The 27,397-nt window shown below is 35.3% G+C and overlaps 1 protein-coding gene across 1 annotated transcript in view; it reads left to right on the top strand.

The window, feature by feature from the left end:
- The window catches only part of RSRC1 (arginine and serine rich coiled-coil 1), a 448,839-nt gene that overhangs the window by 10,078 nt on the left and 411,364 nt on the right, over window positions 1-27,397 (top strand). The window contains exons 2-3 of the mRNA XM_070767993.1: window positions 2,696-2,891; window positions 3,184-3,309. Of these exons, the coding sequence (XP_070624094.1) occupies window positions 2,698-2,891; window positions 3,184-3,309 (320 nt within the window). The 5' untranslated portion in view covers window positions 2,696-2,697. The remainder of the gene's footprint in view (window positions 1-2,695; window positions 2,892-3,183; window positions 3,310-27,397) is intronic.

Raw genomic sequence — 27,397 nt, 5'->3', positions numbered from 1 at the left:
AAGCCAGCCACTGTTTCCCCATCTATTTGCCATGAAGTGGTGGGACTGGATGCCATGATCTTTGTTTTCTGAATGTTGAGCTTTAAGCCAACTTTTTCACTTTCCTCTTTCACTTTCATCAAGAGGCTTTTTAGTTCTTCTTCACTTTCTGCCATAAGGGTGGTATCATCTGCATATCTGAGGTTATTGATATTTCTCCCGGCAATCTTGATTCCAGTTTGTGCTTCCTCCAGCCCAGCGTTTCTCATGATGTACTCTGCATAGAAGTTAAATAAGCAGGGTGACAATATACAGCCTTGACGTACTCCTTTTCCTATTTGGAACCAGTCTGTTGTTCCATGTCCAGTTCTAACTGTTGCTTCCTGACCTGCATACGGGTTTCTCAAGAGGCAGGTCAGGTGGTCTGATATTCCCATCTCTTGAGGTATTTTCCACAGTTTGTTGTGATCCACACAGTCAAAGGCTTTGGCATAGTCAATGAAGCAGAAATAAATGTTTTTCTGGAACTCTCTTGCTTTTTCGATGATCCAGCGGCTGTTGGCAATTTGATCTCTGGTTCCTCTGCCTTTTCTAAATCCAGCTTGAACATCTGGAAGTTCACGGTTCATATCCTGTTGAAGCCTGGCTTGGAGAATTTTAAGCATTACTTTACTAGTGTGTGAGATGAGTACAATTGTGTGGTAGTTCGAGCATTGTTTGGCACTGCCATTCTTTGGGGTTGGAATGAAAACTGACCTTTTCCAGTCCTGTGGCCACTGCTGAGTTTTTCAAATTTGCTGGCATATTGAATGCAGCATTTTCACAGCATCATCTTTCAGGATTTGAAATAGCTCAACTGGAATTCCTGGAGAAGGCAATGGCACCCCACTCTAGTACTCTTGCCTGGAGGATCCCATGGATGGAGGAGCCTCGTGCACTGCAGTCCATGGGGTCGCTAGGAGTTGGACACGACTGAGCAACTTCACTTTCACTTTTTACTTTCATGCATTGGAGAAGGAAATGGCAACCCACTCCAGTGTTCTTGCGTGGAGAATCCCAAGGACAGGGGAGCCTGGTGGGCTGCCGTCTCTGGGGTCACACAGAGTCGCACACGACTGAAGCTGCAGCAGCAGCAACCGGAATTCCATCACCTCCACTAGCTTTGTTCATAGTGATGCTTCCTAAGGCCCACTTGACTTCACATTCCAGGATGTCTGGTTCTAGGTAAGTGATTATCACCATCGTGATTATCTTGGTCATGAAGATCTTTTTTGTACAGTTCTTCTGTGTATTCTTGCCACCTCTTCTTAATATCTTCTGCTTCTGTTAGGTCCCTGCCAATTCTGTCCTTTATTGTACCCATCTTTGCATGAAATGTTCCTTTGGTATCTCTAATTTTCTTGAAGAGAACTCTAGTCTTTCCCATTCTGTTGTTTTCCTCTATTTCTTTGCATTGATTGCTGAGGAAGGCTTTTGTATCTCTCCTTGCTGTTCTTTGGAACTCTGCATTCAAATGGGTGTATATCTTTCCTTTTCTCCTTTGCTTTTCGCTTTGCTTCTTTTCACAGCTATTTGTAAGGCCTCCTCAGACAGTCATTTTGCTTTTTTGCCTTTCTTTTTCTTGGGCATGGTCTTGATTCCTGTCTCCTGTACAATGTCACAAACCTCCATCCATAGTTCATCAGGCACTCTGACTATTCTTACTTCCACTGTATAGTCATAAAGGATTTGATTTAGGTCATACCTGAATGGTCTAGTGGTTTTCCCCACTTTCTTCAATTTAAGTATGAATTTGGCAATAAGGAGTTCATGATCTGAGCCACAGTCAGCTCTCAGTCTTGTTTTTCCTGACTGTATAGAGCTTCTCCATCTTTGGCTGCAAAGAATATAATCAGTCTGATTTCTGTGTCAACCATCTGGTGATGTCCATGCATAGAGTATTCTCTTGTTTTGTTGGAAGAAGGTGTTTGCTATGACCAGTGCGTTCTTTTGGCAGAACTCTATTAGCCTTTGCCCTGCTTCATTCTGTACTCCAAGGATAAATTTGCCTGTAATTCCAGGTGTTTCTTGACTTCCTACTTTCTATACGTTCCAGTCCCCTATAATGAAAAGGACATCTTTTTTGGGTGTTAGTTCTAGAAGGTCTTGTAGGTCTTCATAGAACCGTTCAACTTCAGCTTCTTCAGTGTTACTGGTTGGGGCAGAGACTTAGATTACCGTGATTTTGAATGGTTTGCCTTGGAAAGAAACAGAGATAAAAAATTTCTGATAGCTTGAACAGAGATGAAAATTTTACAATTTTCAGTTAGGAAAGTTTAACTGTAAAAGATAGTAAAATATCTTTTATCTTTAGGGAATGTGAGAATATAAGATTAGATAGTTGATCCCTAAACCAAGTATCATATAATTAATGATAAATGCAACTTGAACTATAAGAAAATTGTTGTAAGGAACCACCCTCAGGGTTGCCAGTTTTGGAGACATTTAAAAAAATTTAGGACGAGTTTACTTTATTCATAAATTGTGAAAACAGTAAACTGATAGTGCTAGAAGACTGTACGGGAGCTGTTTCACATGTCTTGTTAAGATTGGTACATTTAAATTTTACTTTACTAAGACATTTAAAATTTTTACAGATACAAAAAAATTACTATATTAAATTTCATCCATTGTTCCATTATGTTGGAAATAATTTTCTTTGAATTTAAACCTGTAGAAATGGGCCGCCGGTCATCAGATACTGAAGAAGAAAGCAGAAGCAAGAGAAAAAAGAAACACCGTAGACGATCTTCTTCCAGTAGTTCTTCAGATAGTAGAACGTACAGCCGAAAGAAAGGTGGAAGGAGATCAAGGTCAAAGTCAAGATCTTGGTCCAGAGATCTTCAGCCTCGCTCACATTCTTATGATAGAAGGTGATTTTTGTAATTTTTACTTATGTAGTAGCAAGAGTGACATTCCTTAGAATTCATATGGTTTTGTACTTTGAAATTTTATGGGTAAAATATTTTTCTTTTTGTAGTTATATATTTATGAGGTTTAAGTCTCAACCCAAAGATTTTATTTTGTTTTCTTCCAGACCTAGCCCATAGGTCTTCATCCTTTGTCTATTCTTTGTAGATAAGCCTATAAACCAGTATAGTTCTCATAACATAGTATCTAGTAACATTTTGAAGGCAAGTAATATTTGATTATGTTCTTTTTCAGACGCAGACATCGATCAAGCAGTAGCTCTTCTTACGGCTCTAGAAGAAAACGAAGTCAAAGTCGTTCAAGGGGTCGAGGAAAATCATACAGAGTTCAGAGGTCTAGGTCAAAAAGTAGAACAAGAAGGTATGCCATATCAACTATTTACTGCTTTGTAACAAAATTTAGTGACTTAAAGCAATAATCATTTATTTTTCCCTCCATTTTACAATTCTGACTCAGCTTACCTGGCATTTCTGTTAGTTTTACCTAGGGTCACGCATGTGGTTGTAGCTTTCTGATAGCTTCATTGAAACTGGATGGTGCAGTGTGGCTCCATTCACGTATCTGGCATTTGGTGTTGGCTGTTGACTCAGCAGCAGGGGGTCGGGTGGGGGGTGGGTGCCTTAGTTTCCCTGTGGCTTTTCATCCTTTGATAGGAATGGCTGGGCTTTTTCGCATGATAGAGGAAGTATTTCAAGAACGTAAGAACAGAAGCTGCAAAATCTCTTAAGGTTTAGCCTTAGAAATAATCCAGTGTATTTTGGAGTGACTGTGTCCCTGCTGAATTCATGTTGAAGTTTCGACCCCCAGTGTAACTGTGTTTGGAGACAGGGCCTTTATGGAGGTAATTAAAGTTAAAGTCATAAAGGTGGGTGGGGCCCTAATCCAACAGGGCTGGTGGCCTATAAGAAGAGAGAGAGAGATCTTTCTCTCTCTTTGAGCATACACTCAAAGGAAAGGCCATGTGAGACACTGAAAAAGTGGCCATCTACAAACCAGGAGGGGAGCCCTTATCAGGAACCAGATCAGCTGGCATATTGATCTTTGACTTTACGGCCTTTGTGAGATACATTTCTGTTGTTTAAGCTTCCCGGTATATGGTACTTTGTTATAGCGGCAGAACTAGTTAGTACCTGATGTCATTCCACTTGCATTTTCTGGCTGTGCTCAAGGGCCAGTAATACAGAGTGTAGTCTATCTGGAAAGAGTTGTATGTTTTGGGTAATGCTAGAAGATATGGTTGAATAGGATGGGAACCATGGTAAGGAGGGCCCACCGTTTTTGAGAAGAAGAGTGTTAGGACAAAAACAGTGTTTTAGGAAAAGCAGTTTCTTTTGCGTAGTTTTGTATCCTGTTAGGCTCTAGTTTTGGCAGTATGTTAATTCGCAGCATGATTTTGTTTAGGCATAAAATTCTACAAGTCTCTCTGAATCTGAAGTTGGATAATAATAGTCAAGTCCAAATGTTTAGCTTTTCCGGCCTTGTACTACTACTTGGCCCCAGCCCCCTCTCCTTTGTACACACTCAACATGAAAGGAAGCCACTTTGTGTTACATGCCTTTTGTTCTCCATCCATGCCTCTGAGTTGCTTGGTTTGTTTATCTGAGCATGCTCTTTCTTCCAGTTTCTTATATTGTTTCCAATTTAAGTTTTCCTACCCCTTTAGTGTTCAGGTCTGTTTAATCTTTAATTCTCTTCCTTAAATCATTTCTTAATTTTTACCTTTTCACTCCCAAGTCACATTTAATCCATCCTTTCTCATCCACCATCACATTTGACTCCTGATTCGTAAAAGTTGCATTATGAATATTATGTTGTTATTCTCATATATCGTAAACTCTTGCAGGGGAATCTTTTGGTACCAAACATTGCTTTTAGAAACTGATTATCAGAAAACAACTTCAACTGAAATTTCCTATCAGGGAGAACGGAAATAATAATCCATGCTTTTGTATTGTCTTTTTTAGTTTGTAGAGCATTTTCACATACACCTTATAAGTCAAACACAGTTTGATTTGGAAAATGCAAGCCACTGGGTTCCAAGCATCAGGCTTTTAACTTGGGGAATTAAAGGCTTATATAACTTTTGGAAGGGCTCAGGGAATTAGGGAAGCTATTACTGATTATTTTAGCCTGAAGTATGGAAGCTGCTTATTTTTTAAAGAACTTTTAAGAACTCTAGCTTTGTAGCACCAAAGTGTGTAGTTCTCAAGAAACTACTTACCTGGAGGCTGCTTCTCTTCTCAAGTATCTACCTGCAACTGCGTCCAGATGGGAATCTGGAGAGGTTAATTTCTTCTATTTTACAGTGCAAGGAAGGTCTGAAAAGAAATGGCAGTGGTGTCTAGTCAGCAACAAACTATCCAGCACACATTCATTTTACTACTGGTTTTGAGTTTTGTAACCCTGTCAGGCTGTCATGCAGGTTTATACCTGCATTTTGTATATGAGGAAACAAGTTCAGAGGTTTATTCAAAATAGCAATTTCTCAGTCTGTTGTATCTCTTATAATGACACTTACTTCAGCATATAACTGCAATAACCAAATAGTCTGGAGACGTTGAAAATCACTATGTTTTGAGAAAATACTTCTATCCATGTTTGATACATGACATAATTTTGGAAAATGTATTTTAAGACTTTGTTCTTCAAAATGTTTAAACTGAAAGAGTTTCTAGGTTAATCTTAATTTAACAAGAAAATTAGTCAACTCATTTCTTGAAAAGTTTAGTTAATTAAGGCTTTACTTTAAATAAAGAAGATGTAGGTACATTTGTTCCTCAGTATCTTTAGGAGATTGATTCCAGGACCTGCTGCCGATTCCAAAGTCTGAAGATGCTTGGGTCCCATAGTGGCCTTCCCTCTCCACAGTTCTGCATCTACATATCCGGCCAGCTGCAGTTTTATATAGTACTGTAGTATTTATTGAAAAAAGATCTACAGTTCAAAAAATCTTCACAGTTCAAACCCACGTTGTTCAAGGGTCAACTGTAGTGAGTTTTTCAAAGAAAAAGTGTAGTACTCTGTGATTCTAAATTTTGTTAATGATCTCTGTGCTTTTTAATAAAAGAGTGATATCAGTCATGAGAAGTCAAATACTTTCACAAAACTTTGTTGTTACATGTCTAAAAAGTAATTGAAAGATGAAGCATGTTTTGAGGGATGGCAGGAAGAGAGAAGTCAAATATTTAAAGTTTGCTGCAAGTTTCCATGGATTAGTTATAGAGTAATTGATGATTTTGCTTTTTAGTGCAATTTTTATGTTCTTCTCAAAGTACTCAAGTTGTGACATGTATCATATCACTTCCTTTTACAACAGTGAGAAGCCTACTGTTATTCACAGTATATTTACTTATTTCCTCAATTTTAGAATACACAGAATGTAGTTACAGAACTGCTTATATGTACCACTATAAAAAACAAACTTACCTCAAAGTAGAATTGCTGAATTTTTTTTGAGGTGCCTGTATCAATTTACATTCCCACCAAAGTACATCCTTGGCAACATGTTATTTGTTTTCTTTTGATTAAAGCCATTCTGACAGGTGTGAGAGGCTATCTCATTGTGGTTTTGATTTGCATTTTCCTCATGATTAGTGATATTGAGCATCTTTTCACGTGTCTGTTGGTCATCTGTATGTCTTTGAAAAAATGTCTGTTTGGGTCCTCTGCCTATTTTGTAGTCTAGTTTGTTTTTTTGATGTTAAGTTGTATGAGTTCATTGTATATTTTGGATATTAACCAGTTATCAGATATATCATTTGCAAATATCTTCTACAATTCAGTAGGCTGCCTTTTTGTTTTGTTGATAGTTTCCTTTGTTGTGCGAAAGTTTTTTAGTTTTCTGTAGTCCTATTTGTTTATTTTGGCTTTTGTTTCCTTTGCTCAAAGAGACTTGTCCAAAAAATATTGCTAGGACCAATGTCAAAAAAGCATACTGCTTCTTCTAGAAGTTTTATGGTTTCAAATCTTACATTTAAACCGTTAATCCATTTTCAGTGTATGTTTGTGTATGGTATGAAAAATAGTCCAGTTTGATTATTTTGCATGTAATTGTCCAGTTTTTCTACACCACTTATTGCAGAGGTTGTCTTTCCCTTAGTGTATGTTCTTATCTTCTTTGTTGTAAATTAATTACCCGTGTAAGTGTGGTTTCATTTCTGGGCTGTCTATTTTCCACTGATCTATGTGTTTGTTTTTAGGCCAAACCTATATTGTTTTGATGATTATAGCTTTGTAATATAGATTGAAATCGGGAAGCACAATTCCTCCAACTTTTTCTTTTTTCTCAAGATTGTTTGGCTATTGAGGTTTTTTTGTGTTTCCATACAAATTTTTTGGATTGTTCTACTTCTGTGAAAATACCATTGGAATTTTGATAGAGATTGCATTGAATCTGTATATTATTTTGGGTAGTATGGATTATGTTAATTTTACACCCTGCTACCTTACTCAGTTCTTTTATTGTTTGAATTAGTTTTAGTATTGATTCTCTAGGGTTTGTCACATAGTGTCATATTCTCTGCAAATAGATATGATTTTGCTTCTTTTCCAATTTTTATTCTTCCGTTTGCTTTCTCTCATCTAATTACATTGGCTTTTACTTCCAGTAAAATATTGAATACCAGAGGAGGTGATATACATCCTTATCTTTTTCCTGATTTTAGTGTAAATGCACCTGTGCCCAGTCGCTAAGTCATGTCAGATTTTTTGTGACCTCAGTGACTGTAATCTACCAGGTTCCTCTCTACATGGGATTCTCCAGGCAAGAATACTGGAGATGGAAATGGCAACCCACTCCAGTATTCTTACCTGGAGAATCCCATGGGGATTTATTTATATGATTATACGAATATATATATATATATATGATAATATAATATAATATTATATATATATATATATATATATATATATGATCATGTTCAGAGAGGATCTGTAACTTTGTTTTTATTTTTTCCAGGAATGGATATTGAATTTTGTTGAAGGCTTTTTCATCATCTGTGAATAGAATCAAGTTTTTTTTCCCCCCTTAGATCTTAAGGAACTGATCTTGGTTTTCTGGATTAAATCTTAGTTGTTCCTTGTGTAGTATTTTCTTAATGTGTTCACTAATTTTTAAGGTGAGTACTTTTACAATTACAGTCATATGTGATGTTGGTCTTTTTTTTTTTGTACTGTGTTTATCAGTTATTACTTATTATTCTTGCTTCATAAAAAGAATTGGGAAGGTTTTCTGGTATTCAGAGTTGTAGATTTGTGAAACCGTCTGGGCCTGGTGCTTTTTTATTTTTTGATAACTTTATTTCTTCAGAAATTGGTCAGTTTAAACTTTGTATTTCTTATAGACTTAATTTTGGTAAACTGTATTTTTCTGGTGTATTAACTATTTCACCTGTATTTTAAACTTTATTTGTCTAGAAATCTGCAAAGTAATTTCTTATGATTTAAGCTTTTTTCCTTCTGTTTCAATGCTTATTTTCCTCTTGTCACTTATTATTTTTTATATTTATGCTTTCTCCTTTATTTAAGTTAGTTGACTGCCTATTTTGTTAATTTAAAAGCAAACATTTAAATTGATTATTTAGATCTTTTTCTCCATTTTCTATCTTATTAGTTCCTGCTTTTATTCTTATTTTCTGCTTTGTGCTTTCTTTGGTTTAGTTTGTTGTTCAAGTCTTTGAACTGCTAATTATTTATATTTCTGCCTCATTTCTATTGATAAAAGTGTTTAAGTGTTTAAAGTAAATGAATTTTATTTTAATTGCTGCTTCAAATATATCTCATAGATTCCTTCCAGCATGTTTTTGTGATAAATTTCAAGCATTGAGCAAAATAGAATTTTGCAGTGAAGACCCATATATCTATCACCTTGATTGCCATTTTTTTTTTTTTTTTACTTTACAACTTACTCATTTATCTATTTCTCTCTATCCATTAAAATATCCTAATTTTTTTATGCATTACCAGTTGCAGACATTAGTAGGCTTTCCCCTTAAATCTTTAGCATGCTTATCAGTAAGTAGAGTTTAGTATTTCTTTATAAATTTTTCCTTTTGAAAACAAAAACAAATTTCTCTTTGAGGCAAAATTTATATACATTGAAATGCACAAATTCTAAGCATATACTTGCTAAGTTCTGATGCATGCATTACCTGCCAACATGCATTACTGTTACCCAGAAAATTCCCTCATTGTTGTTGTTCAGTCACTGAGTCATGTCCAGCTCTTTGTGACTTTATGGACTCCAGCATGCAAGGCTTCCCTGTCCTTTACCATCTCCTGGAGCTTGCTCAAACTCTAATCCATTGAGTCAGTGATGCCATCCAACCATCTCATCCTCTGTCATCACCTTCTCCTGTCTTCCATCTTTCCCAGCATGAGTCTTTTCTAATGTGTGAGCTCTTCACATCAGGTGGCCAAAGTACTGGAGTTTCAGCTTCAGCATCAGTCCTTCCAATGAATATTCAGGGTTGATTTCCTTTAGGATTGACTGGTTTGATCTCCTTGCAGTCCATGGGACTCTCAAGAGTCTTCTCCAATACCACAGTTTGAAAGCATCAGGTCTTGGTGCCAAGCCTTCCCTCATAGTTGTTGCCAATTAATTCCTGCTTGCATTCTGCTTAGAGGTAACCACTGTTTTCACTTTTTTCTGCTGTAGGTTATTTTTTATGAGTGTTGAAAATTTCTATTCAGCATACTTTTGAGATTCAGTCATGTTGTTGTGTATATCAGTAGTTCAGTTCAGTTGCTCAGTCGTGTCCAACTCTTTGCAACCCCATGAACTGCAGCACGCCAGGCCTCCCTGTCCATCACCAACTCCCGGAGTCCGCCCAAACCCATGCCCATCAAGTAGGTGATGCCATCCAACCATCTCATCCTCTTTCGTCCCCTTCTCCTCCTGCCCTCAATCTTTCCCAGCATCAGGGTCTTTTCCAATGAGTCAGCTCTTCTCATCAGGTGGCCAAAGTACTGGAGTTTCAGCTTCAACATCAGTCCTTCCAATGAATATTCAGGACTGATTCCTTTACGATGGACTGGTTGGATCTCCTTGAAGTCCAAGGGACTCTCAAGAGTTTTCTCCAACACCACAGTTCAAAAGCATCAATTCTTCGGCACTCAGCTTTCTTTACAGTCCAACTCTCACATCCATACATGACCACTGGAAAAACTATAGCCTTGACTAGACGGACCTTTGTTGACAAAGTAATGTCTCTTCTTTTTAATATACTGTCTAGGTTGGTCATAACTTTCCTTCCAAGGAGCAAGTGTCTTTTAATTTCATGGCTGCAATCACCATCTGTAGTGATTTTGGAGCCCAGAAAAATAAAGTCAGCCACTGTTTCCACTGTTTCCCCATCGATCTGCCATGAAGTGATGGGACCAGATGCCATGATGCTAGTTTTCTGAATATTGAGCTTTAAGCCAACTTTTCCCTCTCCTCTTTCACTTTTGTCAAGAGGCTCTTTAGTTCTTTACTTTCTGCCATAAGGGTGGTGTCATCTGCATATCTGAGGTTATTGGTATTTCTCCCGGCAATCTTGATTCCAGCTTGTGCTTCTTCCAGCCCAGCATTTCTCATGATGTACTCTGCATAGAAGTTAAATAAGCAGGGTGACAATATACAGCCTTGATGTACTGCTTTTCCTATTTGGAACCAGTCTGTTGTTCCATGTCCAGTTCTAACTGTTGCTTCCTGACCAGCATACAGGTTTCTCAAGAGGCAGGTCAGGTGTTATTGTTGAATGTGAAAGTGAAAGTTGCTCAGTCAGTGTCCAACTCTTTGCAACCCTATGGACTATACAGTCCACGGAATTCTCCAGGTCAGAATACTGGAGTGAGTAGAAGGTTCCCTTCTCCAGGGGACCTTCCCAACCCAGGGATCGAATCTAGGTCTCCTGCATTGCAGGCGGAGTCTTTGCAAGCTGAGCCACATGTGAAGCCCAAGAATACTGGAGTGGGTAGCCTGTCCCTCCTCCAGCAGATCTTCCTGACCCAGGAATCGAACTAGGGTCTGCTGCATTGCAGGCAGATTCTTTACCAAGTGAGCTATCAGGAAAGCTTTTATTGTTGAATAGTATTCTATTGTATGCATTTATCACATTTTTCTAGATTTTTATGTAGATGTAATGATATAATAGAGATATTTTGCAAGTGGCTTCATACAGTAAACCTAATGCTTTGATTTATGTATCACTATTTTGTTCTTGTTTATTGCTAAGTAGTGACCATACCATTGTTTATCTATTTTCTTGTTATGATCTCCTAGACTATTTATGGGTTGGGCTATTATGAATAAAGCTACTATAAACATTTCTTTTACACATCTTTTTTGTAAATATCTAAATTCATTTCTCATAAGTGAAAATCTAGTTGTTCAACTTCTGAGTCATAGTATAGGTACCTGTTTTAGTTTTATAAGAAAATGAGTTTTCCAAATGATTTTCCATGGCTGTATCATTTATATTCCCACCAGAAATGTATATGAATTCCACTTATAAACTCACCCATACTTGGTGTGTTAGTCTTATTAATTTTAGCCAAAGCTGTCAACTTGTAGTGCCATTTCATGGTTTTAAATTGTATTTGTAATTTTAGCTTTTTTGTTTGTACCTATGGTACATGTTTTTTACTGTGGTAAAAAACACATAAATGATAATTTTAAACATACTTTCAGGGCACATTTTCGTACTGTTAAGTATATGCACATTGTTTTACAAAAGATCTGTAGAACTCTTTGATATTTCCTGACTGCGACTCTCTACCTTTGGAACAACTGCTCCCAGTTTCCCCCTCCTACCCTCTCCTGGCAGTCGCCCTTCTGCTTTGTTTCTATGAATTTGATTGTATCAGACAAGTCATATATAAATGGAATTATACTCTGTTTACCTTTTTATAATTTGCTTTTTCACTTAGCATTATGTCCAAAATTACATCTATGTTATGACACAGGACAGAATTTCCACCTTTTTCAAGGCTGAATAATATTCTGTTCTATGTGTATACCACATTTTCTTTGTCTATCATCTTCTGATGGAAATTTAGAGTGTTTCCACATCTTGGATATAGTGAATAATGCTGCAGTGAAAATTAGTGTGCAAATACTTCTTCAGTTTCCTGCTCTCAGTTCTTTTTGGTTATATAATCTGAAGTGGGACTGCTGGACTCCTATGATAGTTCTGCTTTTAATTTTTTGGGAACCTCCATACTGTTTTCTATAGTCGCTTGCACCAGTTTACACTAACCAATAGCATACAAGGATTCCAATTTCTTTACATCCTTGCCAACACTTAAATTTTTTATTTTTTTGATAGTGCCTATCCTAACAAGTTTAACAGGGTATCTTTGTTTTTGATTTGCATTTTGCTGATGATTTAGTAATGTTGAGAATCTTGTTATATGCCTATTGGCCATTCATAGCTCTTCTTTGGAGAAATGTTTATTTGAGTCTTTTGACCAATTTTTATCTCGTTGCTTGTTTTTTGTTTGTTTGTTTATGAGTTGTAGAGATTTAAAAAAAGTCTGTATATTAACCCCTTATCTGAGTTATGGTTTGCAAATGTTTTTTACTATTTGATAGATTGTCTTTTCGCTGTGCTGATTGTTTCCTATACAGAAATTTTAAGGTTTGATGTAGTCCCATTTATCTTAATTTTTTTTTTTAACTTGTGCTTTTGATGTCATATGTAAGCAATATTTGACCATTTCAATGTCACGATGCTTTTCCCCTTTCTTGTAGAAGGTTTGTAGTTTCAAACATTAAGCTTAGCTCTTAATCCATTTGAGTTAATATTTATATATGGTGTAAGAAAAGGGTCCACCTTCATTCTTTTGCATGTGAATATACAGTTTTCCCAACATTGATTGTAAAGGTTGTCATTTCTTCATCATGTAGTCTTGTTACTGCTGTTGAAGATCATTTTACCATATACTCAAGAGTTTATTTTTGGGCTGTCTGTTCTGTTCCATTGGTCTATATGTCTATCTGTTTGCATATATTGTACTTTGGTTACTGTAGCTTTACAATATATGTTGAAATCAGGAAGTATGAGGCCTCCAGTCTTGTTCCTTTTCAAGATTGTTTTGGCTACTGGAGTCTTTGGACATTCCATATTAATTTTAGAATTTTTTTTCTGCTTCTAGAAAAAATGCCATTTGGATTTTGATAGGAATTGTTGTGAATCTGTAGATAGCTTTGGTAGTATGGACTCCTGTCACAGTTTAACAATATTAAATCTTTGTAAGCCATGGATATGGGATGTCTAACCCTTTATTTGTCACATTTAATTTCTTTCAGCAGTGTCTTGCAACTTAAAGTATATAAGACTTTTGCTCCCTTGGTTAACTTTATTCGTAAATTTTTTTTTAATGGTATTGTACATGGGTTTTTTTTTTTTTTTTCATTTCTTTTCCAGATTGTTAGTATATAGAAATGCAAATTATTTTTGACTATTAATTCTGAATTCATTAGTTCTAATTTTTTTGGGGGTGGTATGTGTGTGTGTGTGTGTGTGTGTGTATGTATAATCTTAGGATTTTCTGCATATAAGATCATGTCATCTGTAAACAGGTATCTTTCCAATTGGGATGCTATTTGTTTATTTAGTCTTTTTCATGTCTAGTTGCTCTGGCTGAGAATTCCAGTACTGTGTTGAGTGTGGGGATACTTGTCTTGTTCCTGAACTCAGCAGAAAAACTTTCAGTTTTTCACTGTTGAGTATGATGTTAGCTCTGGGTCTTTCATATATAACCTTTATTATTTTGGAATACCTTCCTTCTATTGCTAATTTGTTAACTTTTTATTATGAAAAGGTGTTGAATTTTATGAAAAGATGTTTTTCTTCATCAGCTGAGATGATCATGTGGGTTTTGTTCTCTATTTCTGTTAATGTAGTATGATTTTTCCATATTTTGGGCTTCCCATATAGCTTAGCTGGTAAAGAATCCGCCTGCAATGCAGGAGAACCTGGTTCGATTCCTGAGTTGGAAAGATCTGCTGGAGAAGGGATAGGCTACCCAGTCTAATATTCCTTATTTTCCATATTTAAGATTCCTTTCATTCAAGGATAAATCCTGTTTGGTTATGTTGTATAAGTGTTTCAGTGTACTGCTGAATTTGGTTTGATACTGTTTTGTTGATTTCCCTTGCATCCATGTTTTTCACAGATATTCATCTGTATTTTTATTTTCTTGTGGTATCTTTGTATGGTTTCAGTATCAGGGTTATAATGCTGGCTTATAACGTGAGTTTGGAAATGTATCCTCTTCTTCAGTTGTTTTGGAACAGTTTGAGAGGAACTGACATTAATTGTTATTTAAATGGCTGATAGAATTCTCCAGTGAAGCCATCTGGTCCTGGGCTTTTATTTGTTGGGAAGTTTTTAATTACTGATTCAGTATTCTCCTTGCTTGTTCAGATTTCCTCTTTCTTCATAATTTAATCTTGTTAAATTGTATATTTCTAGGAATTTATCCATTTTTTTCTGTTATTTAATTTGTTGGCATGTAATTGCTCATCAGTTCAATTCAGTTGCTCAGTCGTGTCTGACTCTTTGCGACCCCATGGACTGCTGCATGACAGGCCTCCCTGTCCATCACCAACTGCTGCAGTTTACTCAAACTCATGTCCATTAAGTCGGAGATGCCATGCAACCATCTCATCCTCTGTCATCCCCTTCTCCTCCTGCCTTCAGTCTTTCCCAGCATCAGGGTCTTTTCTAGTGAGTCAGTTCTTCGCATCAGGTGGCCAAAGTATTGGAGTTTCAGCTTCAGCATCAGTCTTTCCAATGAATATTCAGGACTGATTTCCTTTAGGATAGACAGTTGAATCTCCTTGCTGTCCAAGGGTCTCTCAAGAGTCTTCTCCAACACCACAGTTCAAAAGCATCAGTTCTTTAGCACTCAACTTTCTTAACAGTCCGACTCTCACATCCATACACGACTACTGGAAAAATCATAGCTTTGACTAGATGGACCTTTGTTGCCAAAGTAATGTTGTTCATAGTAGTTGTTCATAGTAGTCTTGTAATCTTTTTATTTCTTTTATTTTCTTTTTCTGGTTCTCTGAGATGTAAAGGTAAGTTATTGGTTTGAGATTTTTGGCCTTTTTTTTTTAAACGTAGGTGCATGCGTGTGAAGTTGGTTCAGTCGTGTCTGACTCTTTGCGACCCTATGGACTGTAGCCCACTGGGTTCCTCTGTCCATGGCTATTCTCCAGGCAAGAATTCTGTAGTGGGTTGCCGTGCTTTTCTCCAGGCGATCTTCCCGACCCAGGGATTGAACCTGTGTCTCATTTTCTCTGTATTGGCAAGTGAGTTCTTTACCATTAGCTCCACCTGGGAAGCCTTTAACATAGGTGTTTCCTGCTATAAACCGCCCTCTTAGGACAGCTTTTGTTGCAGCCCATGAGTTTTGGTATGTTTTCATTTTCATTTGTCTCAAGATATTTTCTAATTTCCCTTGTGGTTTCTTCTTTGACACATTGGTTTTTTCAAGAGTGTGTTTGGTTTTTACATATTTATGAATTTTCAAGTTTTTCTGCTGCTGTTATTTTATTTAGGCTTCTTTTTATTATGAACAGATACTTCATATACTTTCAGTGTTTTAAAATTTGTTAAAACTTTGTCACCTAACATGCATAATCTGTCATGAAGAATGTTCCATGTGTGCTTGAGAAGAATGTGGATTCTATTGCTATTGAGTAGAGTGCTCTATATATGTCTGTAAGGTGCAGTTGGTCTACAGTGTTGCTCAAGTCCTCTGTTTTCTTATGTTTTATATCTGGTTTTTCTGTTATTGAAAGTCGCTTATTGAAATCTATTATTGTGTTACTTTCTATTTTTCACTTAAGTTCTGTCATTGTTTCATATATTTAAGTATTCTATTATTAAGTATGTATGTATGTTTAGGACTATTGTACCTTTCTAGTGAATTGCCCCTTTTATTATTACATAATGTCTTTGCCTCTTGTGACATTTTTTCACTTAAAGGAAATTTTGTCTGATATAAATAGGTCCACCCCTACTCTCTTTTGAATATTCTTTGCATGGAATATTTTTTCCATCCATTCACTTTAAGCTGATTTTTGTCTTTACACCTAAAGTAAGTCTCTTGTAGGCAGCATGTAAGTGTGTGTAAAGTGTATTAGTTTCTCAGTTGTGTTCAACTCTTTTTGACCCCATGGACTGTAGCCCGCCAGGCTCCTCTGTCTTTGGAAATCTCCAAGCAGGAATACTTGAGTAAGTAGCCATTCCTTTCTCCTGACAAAAGACACCGATTCTTTGTTTTCCTTGATCAAGTCTGCTGTTGAGCTCCTCTAGTGAATTTTTTCAGTGTAATTATTGTATTCCTCAGTTCCAGCATTTCTATTTTTTTCCTTTTCTATAATCTCTATCTCTTTGTTGGTATTTTCATTTTATTCATTTTTCTGATTTCATTTAGTTGGACATCTGTGTATATCACTGATCTTCTTTAAGACAGTTAAATTCTTGTTAGGTAACTCAGATCTCCCTTTGTTTTGGATTGGTTTCTGTAGGTTTATTTTGTTACTTTGATTGGGTTGTGATTGCTCCTTTTTTCATGTGCTTCATAATATTTTACTGAGTTTTATATATTTGAAAAAACTGCTACATCATCTGGTCTTTAGGGACTGGCTTTGTACAGGGGAATACCTTTACCAAACAGTCCAACTACAGATTTTGGGGACCTCTGGAACTTTTTCTGTATGTTGTACCTTCTCTAGACTTGTGCATGTAATTATCCATTTGAAGGTTGCTGACTTTTCTTTTTCTGGAGCTTTTTATCTCTTGCTTTTTGCTATGTGTCTGTAGTAATTCAGGTTCTCTGGTGCTCAGGCAACAAGCAGTCCCACTCTCCTTTGTTGTCAGTAGCCCCCAAGGATCCAAAGTATGCCTACTTCACATCAGCAGTCTGAATCAGGCAAGTCATATATACCTTTCCTTTAGGCAAGTATCTGAAAATCTGGTACAATGGATCCTTGTTTCAGCTTTCTCTCTCCTTCCCAAGGTAGAAATTTCGAGTTAGGCACTTTATTGTGGTTGTTTTGAGATATGTTGACCACTTTTTGCTGTACTACAAGTCCTCTGGTTCTCCAGCAAGCCACTGCCCCTCCCTTGCTTTCAGCAGCCTTCAGTCATCCAAACTATGGTGCTTTCATTAGCATTCAAAATCAGCAAAGACAGAAACCAACCCTTGAGTAGCCCTTTGAAAAAATGGAGTGCTGGCTGCATGTCCCATTTTTCTCTGCTCCCACCCTCCAAAGGAGAATCACCAGCCAGTCTGAGCTGTGCCAGCTTTGTTGGGGAAGGATTATGGGTAAAGTGATGGCACTTTTTACCCGCTCATTGTAGCTGTTCTTAATTTTGTGTTCATTAGATATACCATGTCTTTATTGGTTTCTGGAGTTCTCATTAAAAGAATATTTTGATCTGTATATTGTTTGATATACAGCACAAGTTTATCATACACAGTTATATCATGCATAATTACATGCACAAGTCTAGAGAAGGTACAACCTACAGAAAAAGCTTCCAGAGGTCCCCAAAATCTGTAGCTGGACTGTTTGGTAAAGGTATTCCCCTGTACAAAAGCCAGTCCCTAAAGACTAGATGATGTAGCAGTTTTTTCAAATATATACAGATCTGTTTGATCTGTATATTGTTGTTGTCTTTATAGGGCAACAACAGGGGCTGGGACTTTCTATTTTGTTATCTTGCTGACATCATTCTCAAATTATTTTTTTGTGTAGTGTATGAAATATGGGTTCATCTTTTCCCCTGTTTGATAGTCTAGCTAGCACCATTTAAAAAAAGAGTTTCATTTTCCTACAGAGTAATCCTGGTGCTTTGTCAAATACCCAGTTAATTGTATGAAGGTGATTTTGTTGGTTGGTTCAGTGGTCTGTTTGGTTTTATTGATCTATTTTTATTCCCATACCGCACCATCTTGATTACTGTAAAATGTAGTAAGTCTTGAAATTAGATATTATTTTTTTTATATTTCTATATGAGTTTTATAATTTGACAATTTCTTCACATTATCCTGTTAGGATTTTTACTGGGAGGTAAGTAAATAGAATAGGAGAATTGATATCATAACACTCTATAAACATATCTGTCCATTTTGGGGGACTTTATTTCTTCTAACAGTGTTTTGTAGTTTAGGTGTAGCAGTCTTGCACATGTTTTATTTATTTTAAAACTTTCTGATATTACTTAAAAGGAATTATTTTAAAATTTCACTTTGGAATAATTTCCTGACAATATATAAAATGTAATTGACTATGTGTTACATATTTTGAATATTATATATTCTATATATACTTTGTGTATTTCTTTCAAATCTTATAACCTTGCTGGTTCTTGCTAGTTCTAGTAGATATGTTGAATATGCCTTAGGATTTTCTGTGAAAGCAGTCATTGGGATGGTTTTACTTTTAAGCTCTCTTATTTAACTGAATAAATAAGCCATTTATTCAGTTTTCTTGGCTCATTGCATTGTTTAGGATTTCCAGTTCAATATTGAAGAAGAGTGGTGAGAGTAGGCATGCTTGACATCTCCCCTATCGTAGGAGGAAAGGATTCAGTCTTTTACCTTCAAACTTGATGTTAGCTTCAGGGTTTTGTACCATCCTTTATAAAATTGAGGAAAAGCCTTTTATATTTCTTGTTTGCTGAGGATGTTTTCAGCAACAATGGGTGTTGATTTCTGTCAAATGCTTTTTCTCATCTATTGGGATCATTATGGTTTATTTTCTGATATATTTTCATCTTTTTTTGTTTTTAATCATCTCTTGATGTGTTTTCTAATTGTATAATCACTTTTATATATTCCACAGTCAACTTGATTTTTTAAAAATTACCTCACATGGAGCTAAAATAGTGCTATGTATCACACCATATCTGAAAGACCTTCTGAGTATAGCTTGTGTTCAAGATGTTTACAGATTTAGTCGTGAACTATGCATTCCCAGACAAATATTTTCTGGTGTTACTGACTTTCTGGGCTCCTTACATGAATTTTTTTTTTTCTTTTTAATTGTCTTTTTTTAAAGTTAATTTTTATTGGAGTATAAATGATTTATAGTGTTGTATTAGTTTCTGTTGTACAGCAGAGTACATCAGTTATATATATACATATATCCACTTATTGCAGAGTATGGAGTGGAGTTCCCTGTACTATACAGTAGGTTCTTATTAATTATCTGTTTTGAATATAGCAGCGAATCTTTTTCTTAATACAGATGGATTTTGATTTTTATTCAAGAAGTCAGATCAAAGATTTTTTTATATAACGTAATCATTGACTCAGATGATTTCTTAAATTGTGGATTTTATTACTTCATATGTGTGAACATTATATATGTTCTCAGTAAGAACTGATAACAATAGTAATGGTTCCAGAATTCATTTATTGATGTTAGTTTTTTCTGTAGTAATTACAAATCTGTTTGTAAAATTGCTAGTATTTATCTCATTTACATAGCAGTTATTGTATATGTACTGTTTTGCTATATTTTACAAACACAAGGAATGGCATTTGAAATAAGCCATTTCATTAGTGAATAGTTTTGTTTCATTTCCTTTTTTTCTCCTTTAAACAGCATCTATGGAGAAGGGATGGCAATCCACTCCAGTATTCTTGCTTGGAGAATCCCATGGACAGAGGAGCCTGGTGGGCTGCAGTCCATGGGGTCGCAAAGAGTCGGACACGACCGAGCGACTAACACACACACACACAAACAGCATCTATGTATATAGATAATGACATATTCTTCTATCTGCAAAGCTGGGAGAGTTAGCATAAATTTGAAGAAATAAGTGAATTCTAAAATATGTTTTTTCTTTTTCATAATTTGTAATGTCTTAATTGTCCTATCTGTGTGTTTCTTTTCACTTCAGTGCTATATAGGTTTCTACGTGCACAAAGCATTTAGACTGGGATGGTAAGACAAGCACACCCACGTGTGCACATACACATACCCGCACGTATGCCTGCATACGTTCACACAGAGGAGACAAATACTCAGTGAGACAGTTTAAATCTGCTAACTGTATCCTGTAAACTACAGGCTTGAGGGGTGTTAGGGAAGAGGTGATTATTGTGTATTAGAGAAAATTAGGAAAATTTTCATTAAGAATATGGTATCACATGTAGATAAAGTAAGAAATATTTATTAATTGGAAAGAGTGTGTAACATTATTTCTGAAAATGCATTTATCTAATAAAATAGTGTATTGAAAGTACTTTGTAAACTATAAAAGTCAGAAAAGATGTTATGGTTTTTAAAAATTATTTTAATTATTATTTCAATATACTGTATACTACAATATACCTGTGAGTTTGCTACTCTTCTATCATATTTTATGAGTTTAAGAGATTTAAAAATTATATTTAATTCTCATCTTCTCCAGGCCTTGATTATCTGTTTAGGGAACAAAGGGTAGCATTTCTGATGTTCTTTTTCTGGTGTCCTTTTCTGGGTATTAAAGTAAAAGATTGTATTTTATTATAACAATGGAACAATTCATGTTATTTCTTCAACTTGAATAATGCTGAAATTAAAAAAAATAAAAATTAAATTAGCCTCTTATATGAATACTTCATATAAAAGTCATCTAACAAATGATCCTTGTTCATATAAATGAAATCTGAGGAGTAAGTATCTGGGAATCACACATAATTCTTTACAGGGTGATCTATCCTTTTCTTCTGTAATGTTTTCCTCCTTCTTATACACTGCATGCATAGCATTGCCCTACTGAATTTTACTGGTATTTTTCTAATCAGTGTATGAAATCAGAGCTCCTTTAGAATTCATTTATTTGTAATCTTTTGATTTTCCATGAATCAAAAGAAATCATTGATGACACCATTAGAAAAACTATTGAATGAGTGCAGTATGCTAGGTTATTCTAGATCTGACTTAAATGTGAATTCTGTAATTGGAAATCCTATAGTTTTAAAATGAGTAAGAATTTGACTTCTGGAATGTCTAGAAGCTAGAAGATGAGTTAAGTTGACAATGTTTTAGGAAAATATGTGTGTTTTACATTTATTCTTTCCCATTTCTACTTTGATTTTTTTGTTAAGCATATTAAATATCTTTTTCATATGCAAATATAATGTGAAAAACTAATTCATTGATTAAAATTTAAACTGGCCATGAAACAGTTGTTAAACTTTAAGTTGGGGAGCACTTTAATAAAAACATTTTAACATATTATGAAAATTATAGAAGTAACCCAAATATTGAGAGTTGATTTTGCATTTTTATTTTATTCTTTTATTAACCCATTGATCTTTGTTTTGTCTTATATCTGAAAATAAGAACAGAATGTGTACTTATAGAGCAATTATTTTATTGAGGACATGTCTTAAAAGTCAAGATGTGAAGCTGGTTGGTAATGCTATAAATTTAAAACTGTCCTACAGCAAGACAGTACGATGCAAATATGACTTAATAAGATCACAAACTGAATTTCAGTGAAACAACCAAGATTTACATTAAATTAGGAATTTTAAAACTGATTTAGTTTGTTTTACTGAGCATTTGCTTAATAACATTTTGCCTTCTTGCAATCTTTTTAAAGACAATAATTCGTCTGTGAAATGCAGGCACATCCTCAGTAGAAAAATTGAAAGCAACAGCTCACTTTCTGAAACCACACATACAGCGATATAAAGAAATATTTCAGCTCTACAAAATTTAATAAATCATCCCATTTCCTAATTTGATCATATTAGATGCTGATGTGGAAGAAGCATTTCAAATACCATCTCCTCATTAATATACATCAGTCTGGGGAATAGAATGGAATACTTATGCAGAGATGTCACAGTTACTGTTTCTTAGTTTACTAAGTGGAACAGGTTGATGTGATACTGGGTGCTATTTGTCAATGTCTTGTTAAAATGGTTTGGGTCGAGTTATGGAGTCCAGAAAGACGGCGGCTGATAAATCAAAAGTGGATTGAGTGGACAGGAGGCAGTGATTGATACTGTGACAGGATATGAGGAAAGGAACCTTGATACAAGCATGCATGATATTGAATATGAGAAGGAGAATGGCCCTTGAGTATGGATATTATTCACGGAAATGAGAATAATAACATCAGCCTGAAAATATTGCTGGGTGAAGATTAGGATAGTCCTTATTAGAGCATAATACATTGTTAGAATGTTAGGGGTGAAATTATGTAAAAATTTATGTGAGAAGAATATTTTAACTTATGTCTGAAGACTCTTTAATGGTTATTTATTGGTTAAAGTAGTTTAGCCATTTTTTTTTTCCAGTCTGACTTTTAAACTGTTTGTTTATAAACATCCTGACTCCCAGTAAAATTAAAACATTTTTTTCGTTAGGTTATTTTAAAGAACATGCCCCTTCACATCTCGATTTTATAATATGTATTTAGATACTGAACTTGTATGTATAAATAGTATTTTTTAATCCATTGGCTTTGACTTATAAAATTATATTGTTAATTTTAAGTAAAAATCTACAATGTAAGGTTTTTATCATATTTTAGATTAGTCATTTTGAATGGAAAATGGAAGATTGCTGACAGATGAGCCATTTCACAAAGATCAAGGCTGTATATACTGAATTTATTTTAGTGAATTATCAGTGAAAAACTAGTTATTGGAAAGTTCTTGGTAGGAATCTTTTGATTAGTCTCACATTTGTCTTTGACAGTGTATGAGCAGGAAGAACATTTCTTGCTTGCTCCCTGGAAGAGTTTTAACATTGGCAGAATAAGAGGTTCTTTGGAAAGGTATTCAGTTACTACTTTTATAATTATATAATATATGAGAGAAAGAGATGTGGAGTTACCAAATAACTGTAATTATAGTATTTTATTCTTATATAAAATGTATTTTTCTTCCCCTTAAGAACTGACACTTTGTGACACATTTTTAAAGTATGTAATAGAAAACATTTGGAATAAGGCATTGCTAAACATTCATGTGACAAACCAGTAGTGATGAATTTATTGATAATTTTTTTCTAGCCCCTTTAAAACATTCTGATAAATATTTATGTATTCTGGATTCCTCAAAACTAATTTAGTTAGGTGAAAATTGTTATTTTTGGTTTTATCACCTCAATTATTTGATAAACCAACATCATAGTGTCAGCTAAATAACATACTATGGAATTTGGTATAATTTTTTAACTATGCTGTTTATTGCCACATGCTTTATGGGGCTCAGAATGTGATTCTGAATATTGGAAGAGGAAAAAGTAATTTCTAAATTATAGAATACTTTTTAAAAATAATTTTTAGAGTTCCACCTCTGATTCATTATTTATATAGCAGCCAAAATGCAAATCTGATAGTTCCTCCCTTATTTCAGTGGTTTAGAATATAGTCCAAAGTGTTGATGAAGCCTGAAGTCCTTCTGTGATCTGGTTCTCCCTGTCTTTTCAATCACATCTTTCTAATCCCAGTTAGAATTTCTCTATAGTTCCTTTTTTATCTCTCAGGGCCCTTGAACATGTGGTTGCTCCTTTTTGTAATGTTCTTTACTCTGTCTCATCATCTATTCGTCTTTGAGGTCTTGACTTAAAGGCCTTTCCCTGGATGGACTTCTCTGTCCACCCAGATGTGGATATATTTTCCTATCATATATGGCACTCATGGCTCATAACCTAGGATTCAGCACTAAAAGCTGATGTTAGTTACTGTTATAGAAACATGGGTATGTTTCTATATTAATTCCGAACTTATGGATTAATTCCCAACTTATGGATTGAGTTTTAAGTACAATAATAATCACTGCTCACTTGATTCTCATTTCTGTAATGAAGAAACTAATTTGAAATTACAGGCGATAACATTAAAAACAAATTAGAGGGACTTCTTTGGTGCTCCATTGGTTAAGACTCCATGCTTCCATGTGGAGTGGAAGTGGGCACGGGTTTGATCCTGGTCAGGGAACTCAGATCCTGCCTGCTGCACGTGGTATGGCCAAAAAAAAAATAAATTAGAAATAACATAGAAAAAATTATAGATCAACCTTTTTGAATCTCAGTGTCCTTGTCTTTAAAATGAGTATTGAATTCATTCTGGCTATAATTCTATTTCTAAATTGTTTGAGGATAATTTTTATGATAGTCATTTAAGCAAAAATTAATTTTAAATAATTTTTCACTTTTGAGTTTTTAAAAGAAAACTAGTGAGGGTACCTGTTATTTTGCCATGTTATCATGGTCCAAAAGAATAATTAATAATTAAGCCACTTCAAAGAATTAAACATCTACTCACATTGACATTGCCTACTTGCTTCTCTACAGAACTCTCCTTTGCTCTAGTGTCCTACAGAGCTTTTATTCTTTGTATTGAGAATGTTCTTCTTATGTAAGTTTTTGTTTATCTGATTTATAACTTTCAGAAGTGGATATGAGGTGCTAGAGAGCCATGGATGCAGAATTTTTAGGGTTAAAAGTTTATTTTAGACTGTTTCTTTTAGATGAGGAAACTGAGACTAGAGAAGTTAATTCCAAGGTAAACCAGGTAGTGGCAGCAGAAATAGTTCCCTAAGTGTATGGTGATTTGATGACTTCTCATTTCACAGGGTGTTTTTTTCCTTCTTCATTTTTTAAATAGGCATAGATCACGCAGGATCAATAGAAGCAGTGAGAAAATTCTGGAGGAGCAAAGCTGGGTAACCTTGTTCTTGGACAGACAATCTGAAAATGAGCTGTCTGCTTGGGGATAATAAATTAAGTGTAAAGTGAATGCTTATATAAGTACAAAGTTTATCTGTTTTTAAAAGTTTGCTCTATTCCTTAAGCATACAATTAAATAAATGTGTGTTTTTATTGTTTATTTACCATAGGTTGTGCATATTTATAAATATTTATATTTATTTATAAAATCATCCAAAATAAAGATGAAGTACAGACTGTGAGTCTAACCATGAATGCAGTAAGCTTTTATTCAGGTCACTGTTTTTATTAGTATGCCCTTGACTGGAACCCTCAGCAGTTTTACATTGACATTCAAAACAGATGGACTTTTAATTATTAATCCTATGGAATTAATGAGCTCATTTTAAGAAAAGGGTACTCTCCCTGTGCCCCACTGCCCACTTCTTTGTCAAATTGCTTTTTAATTAGGATTTTCTAGGTTTATAGCATTTAATCCAAAGTAGGCAAAAGGTGATCTGTTAAGTATGTCATGAAATCTCCAAATTTTTTTAATAAAAGATTCAGTGATTTATAGTTGATAAAAGATTTTATGTGGCTTTGTAGTATTAGGCTGATTAAATAAATGAATGCTGTCCTTTTTTATCTTTTGCTTTAGGATGGTACCCTTCCAGTTTTCAGATAATTTTAAATTAGTTTTAATACTTTCACATCAAAATATGTTGTTTAGGTCCAAAAGAAGTATAGTAAATATTAATTAGTTGACTTAACCTTCAATAATTAATAGATAAAGAATATCTAAATTTTCAGCTGGTATAAGAACTGTATTTTCTAATGACAAAGGAGATGATGTTTTCATAGACATTTCTTCTCAGCTTAACTGCAGAGCAATTTTAGTTCTTTTGTTTTTGACTCACATGGAACACTTTCCTGTCCATCTAAAATTGGGGTACAGATTTCTGCCTAGGGTGGCAGCTGCATTGTGGGGAACTCTTCCTGGAGAGTTCTGAATTGACTGAATGTTAGCTAAGTTATGGCTGCTTTTCTGTTTTTGGACCAGATTTCACTGTTGTGAAGAGTAGGGTCATGACTCTAAACAAGCTGAGTGGAAGAGCTGTTCATTTAGATTTTCTTTTGCTCCTCTTCACTGGTATAGATCACTAGAAATTGGCCATACTTCTTTATGTAATATTTACCAGTGTATCAAGTTAAAGTCATTTAATCCATGCTTTAGGATGAGATAATTTCATTATCTCAGTTGCTGAATTTCTTGCTATTTCTTGACCCTCGTTAACAGAGGAAAATCTGGAGAATGCTATGTAGGGACATCTTTGTTGCCTGGGCAGAGCCCAGATCAGAATTTACCATGGTAGCTTGCCATAGGCACTACTGTTGGGTATAACTAACTGCCAGCATGTTTTACTGGGTGACTCCTTGGATGTTGGCAGACAATGTGGTTCCTGTTCTAGAGAAGCTTACTGTCATATAAAATTTGCTTTTTGATTTTTCTTTATATTTTTGTCTATTTACTCTTTTATATCCTTATGGTAAAAGCAAAGATAGAAACCTGTGTAGGTAGATAAGGATAATTTATTGAGAATGAAATTTGTTATTTTCCCCTGCTCCTTCCTATAAAACTGCAAAACTGTGGAGTCTTGCCAAAAAAAAATTGATAATTATTATTTATTGTCAGAGTGGTTTAAAAGTAGGTAAATTGTTGTATGTTTTTATAATGTTGTTGACTGTAAGTATAGGAATCATTAATTATGTGCTTTTTTTGTTTTCCTCTGTATTTCACTCATTGTTTGATGAGGAAGGATATGGATTATATATTTATAAATCTGGTTTTTAAAAGGTCATTGTGTGCTCAGTTGCTCAGTCATGTCCGACTCTTTGTGGCATCATGGACTGTAGCCTGCCAGGCTCTTCTGCCCATGGAATTTTTCAGGCAAGAATACTGGAGAGGGGTGCCGTTTCCTTCTCGAGGGTATCTTCCTGACCCACAGATTGAACCCACGTCTCTTGTGTCTCTTGGATGGCAGGTGAATCCTTTACCAATAGTGCCACTTGGAATTACATTTGTTTTATTTCATGGAATCAGTGCTTAATATTTGAGTTGACATTTGTGTGAGGTATAAAATAATGGTCCAGTTTCACTCCTTTTCATGCGGCTGATTTTCCCAATATGACTTCTAGAAGACACTGTCCTTTTCCTATTGTGTATTCATGACTCTTTTGTCATAAATTAATTGACTATATACATGTGGGTTTGTTTGGGGGCTCTCTGTTTTGTTCTGTTATCTATATGTCTGTTTTTATGCCAGTAACAAACTGCTTTGATGACTGTAGCATTGTAATCAGTTCAGTTCAGTCTCTTAGTCATGTCTGACTCTTTGCAGCCCCATGGACTGCAGCATGCCAGGCCTCCCTGTCCATCACCAACTCGCAGAGTTTACCCAACTCATGTCCATTGAGTCAGTGATGCCATCCAACCATCTCATCCTCTGTCGTCCCCTTTTTCTCCTGCCTTCAATCTTTCCCAGCATCAGGGTCTTTTCCAGTGAGTCAGCTCTTCGCATCAGGTGGCCAAAGTATTGGAGTTTCAGCTTCAGCATCAGTCCTTCCAATGAATCTTCAGGACTGATTCCTTTAGGATGGACTGGTTGGCTCTCCTTGCAGTCCAAGGGACTCTCAAGAGTCTTCTCCAATACCACAGTTCAAAAGCATCATTTCTTCGGCACTCAGCTTTCTTTATAGTCCAACTCTCACATCCGTACA

This window comes from Bos indicus, chromosome 1 (genome assembly GCF_029378745.1).
Source record: "Bos indicus isolate NIAB-ARS_2022 breed Sahiwal x Tharparkar chromosome 1, NIAB-ARS_B.indTharparkar_mat_pri_1.0, whole genome shotgun sequence".
NCBI classification, from domain to species: domain Eukaryota; kingdom Metazoa; phylum Chordata; class Mammalia; order Artiodactyla; family Bovidae; genus Bos; species Bos indicus.
Note: the sequence above shows the minus strand (reverse complement) of the source record. Positions and strands in the feature narration are given on the sequence as shown.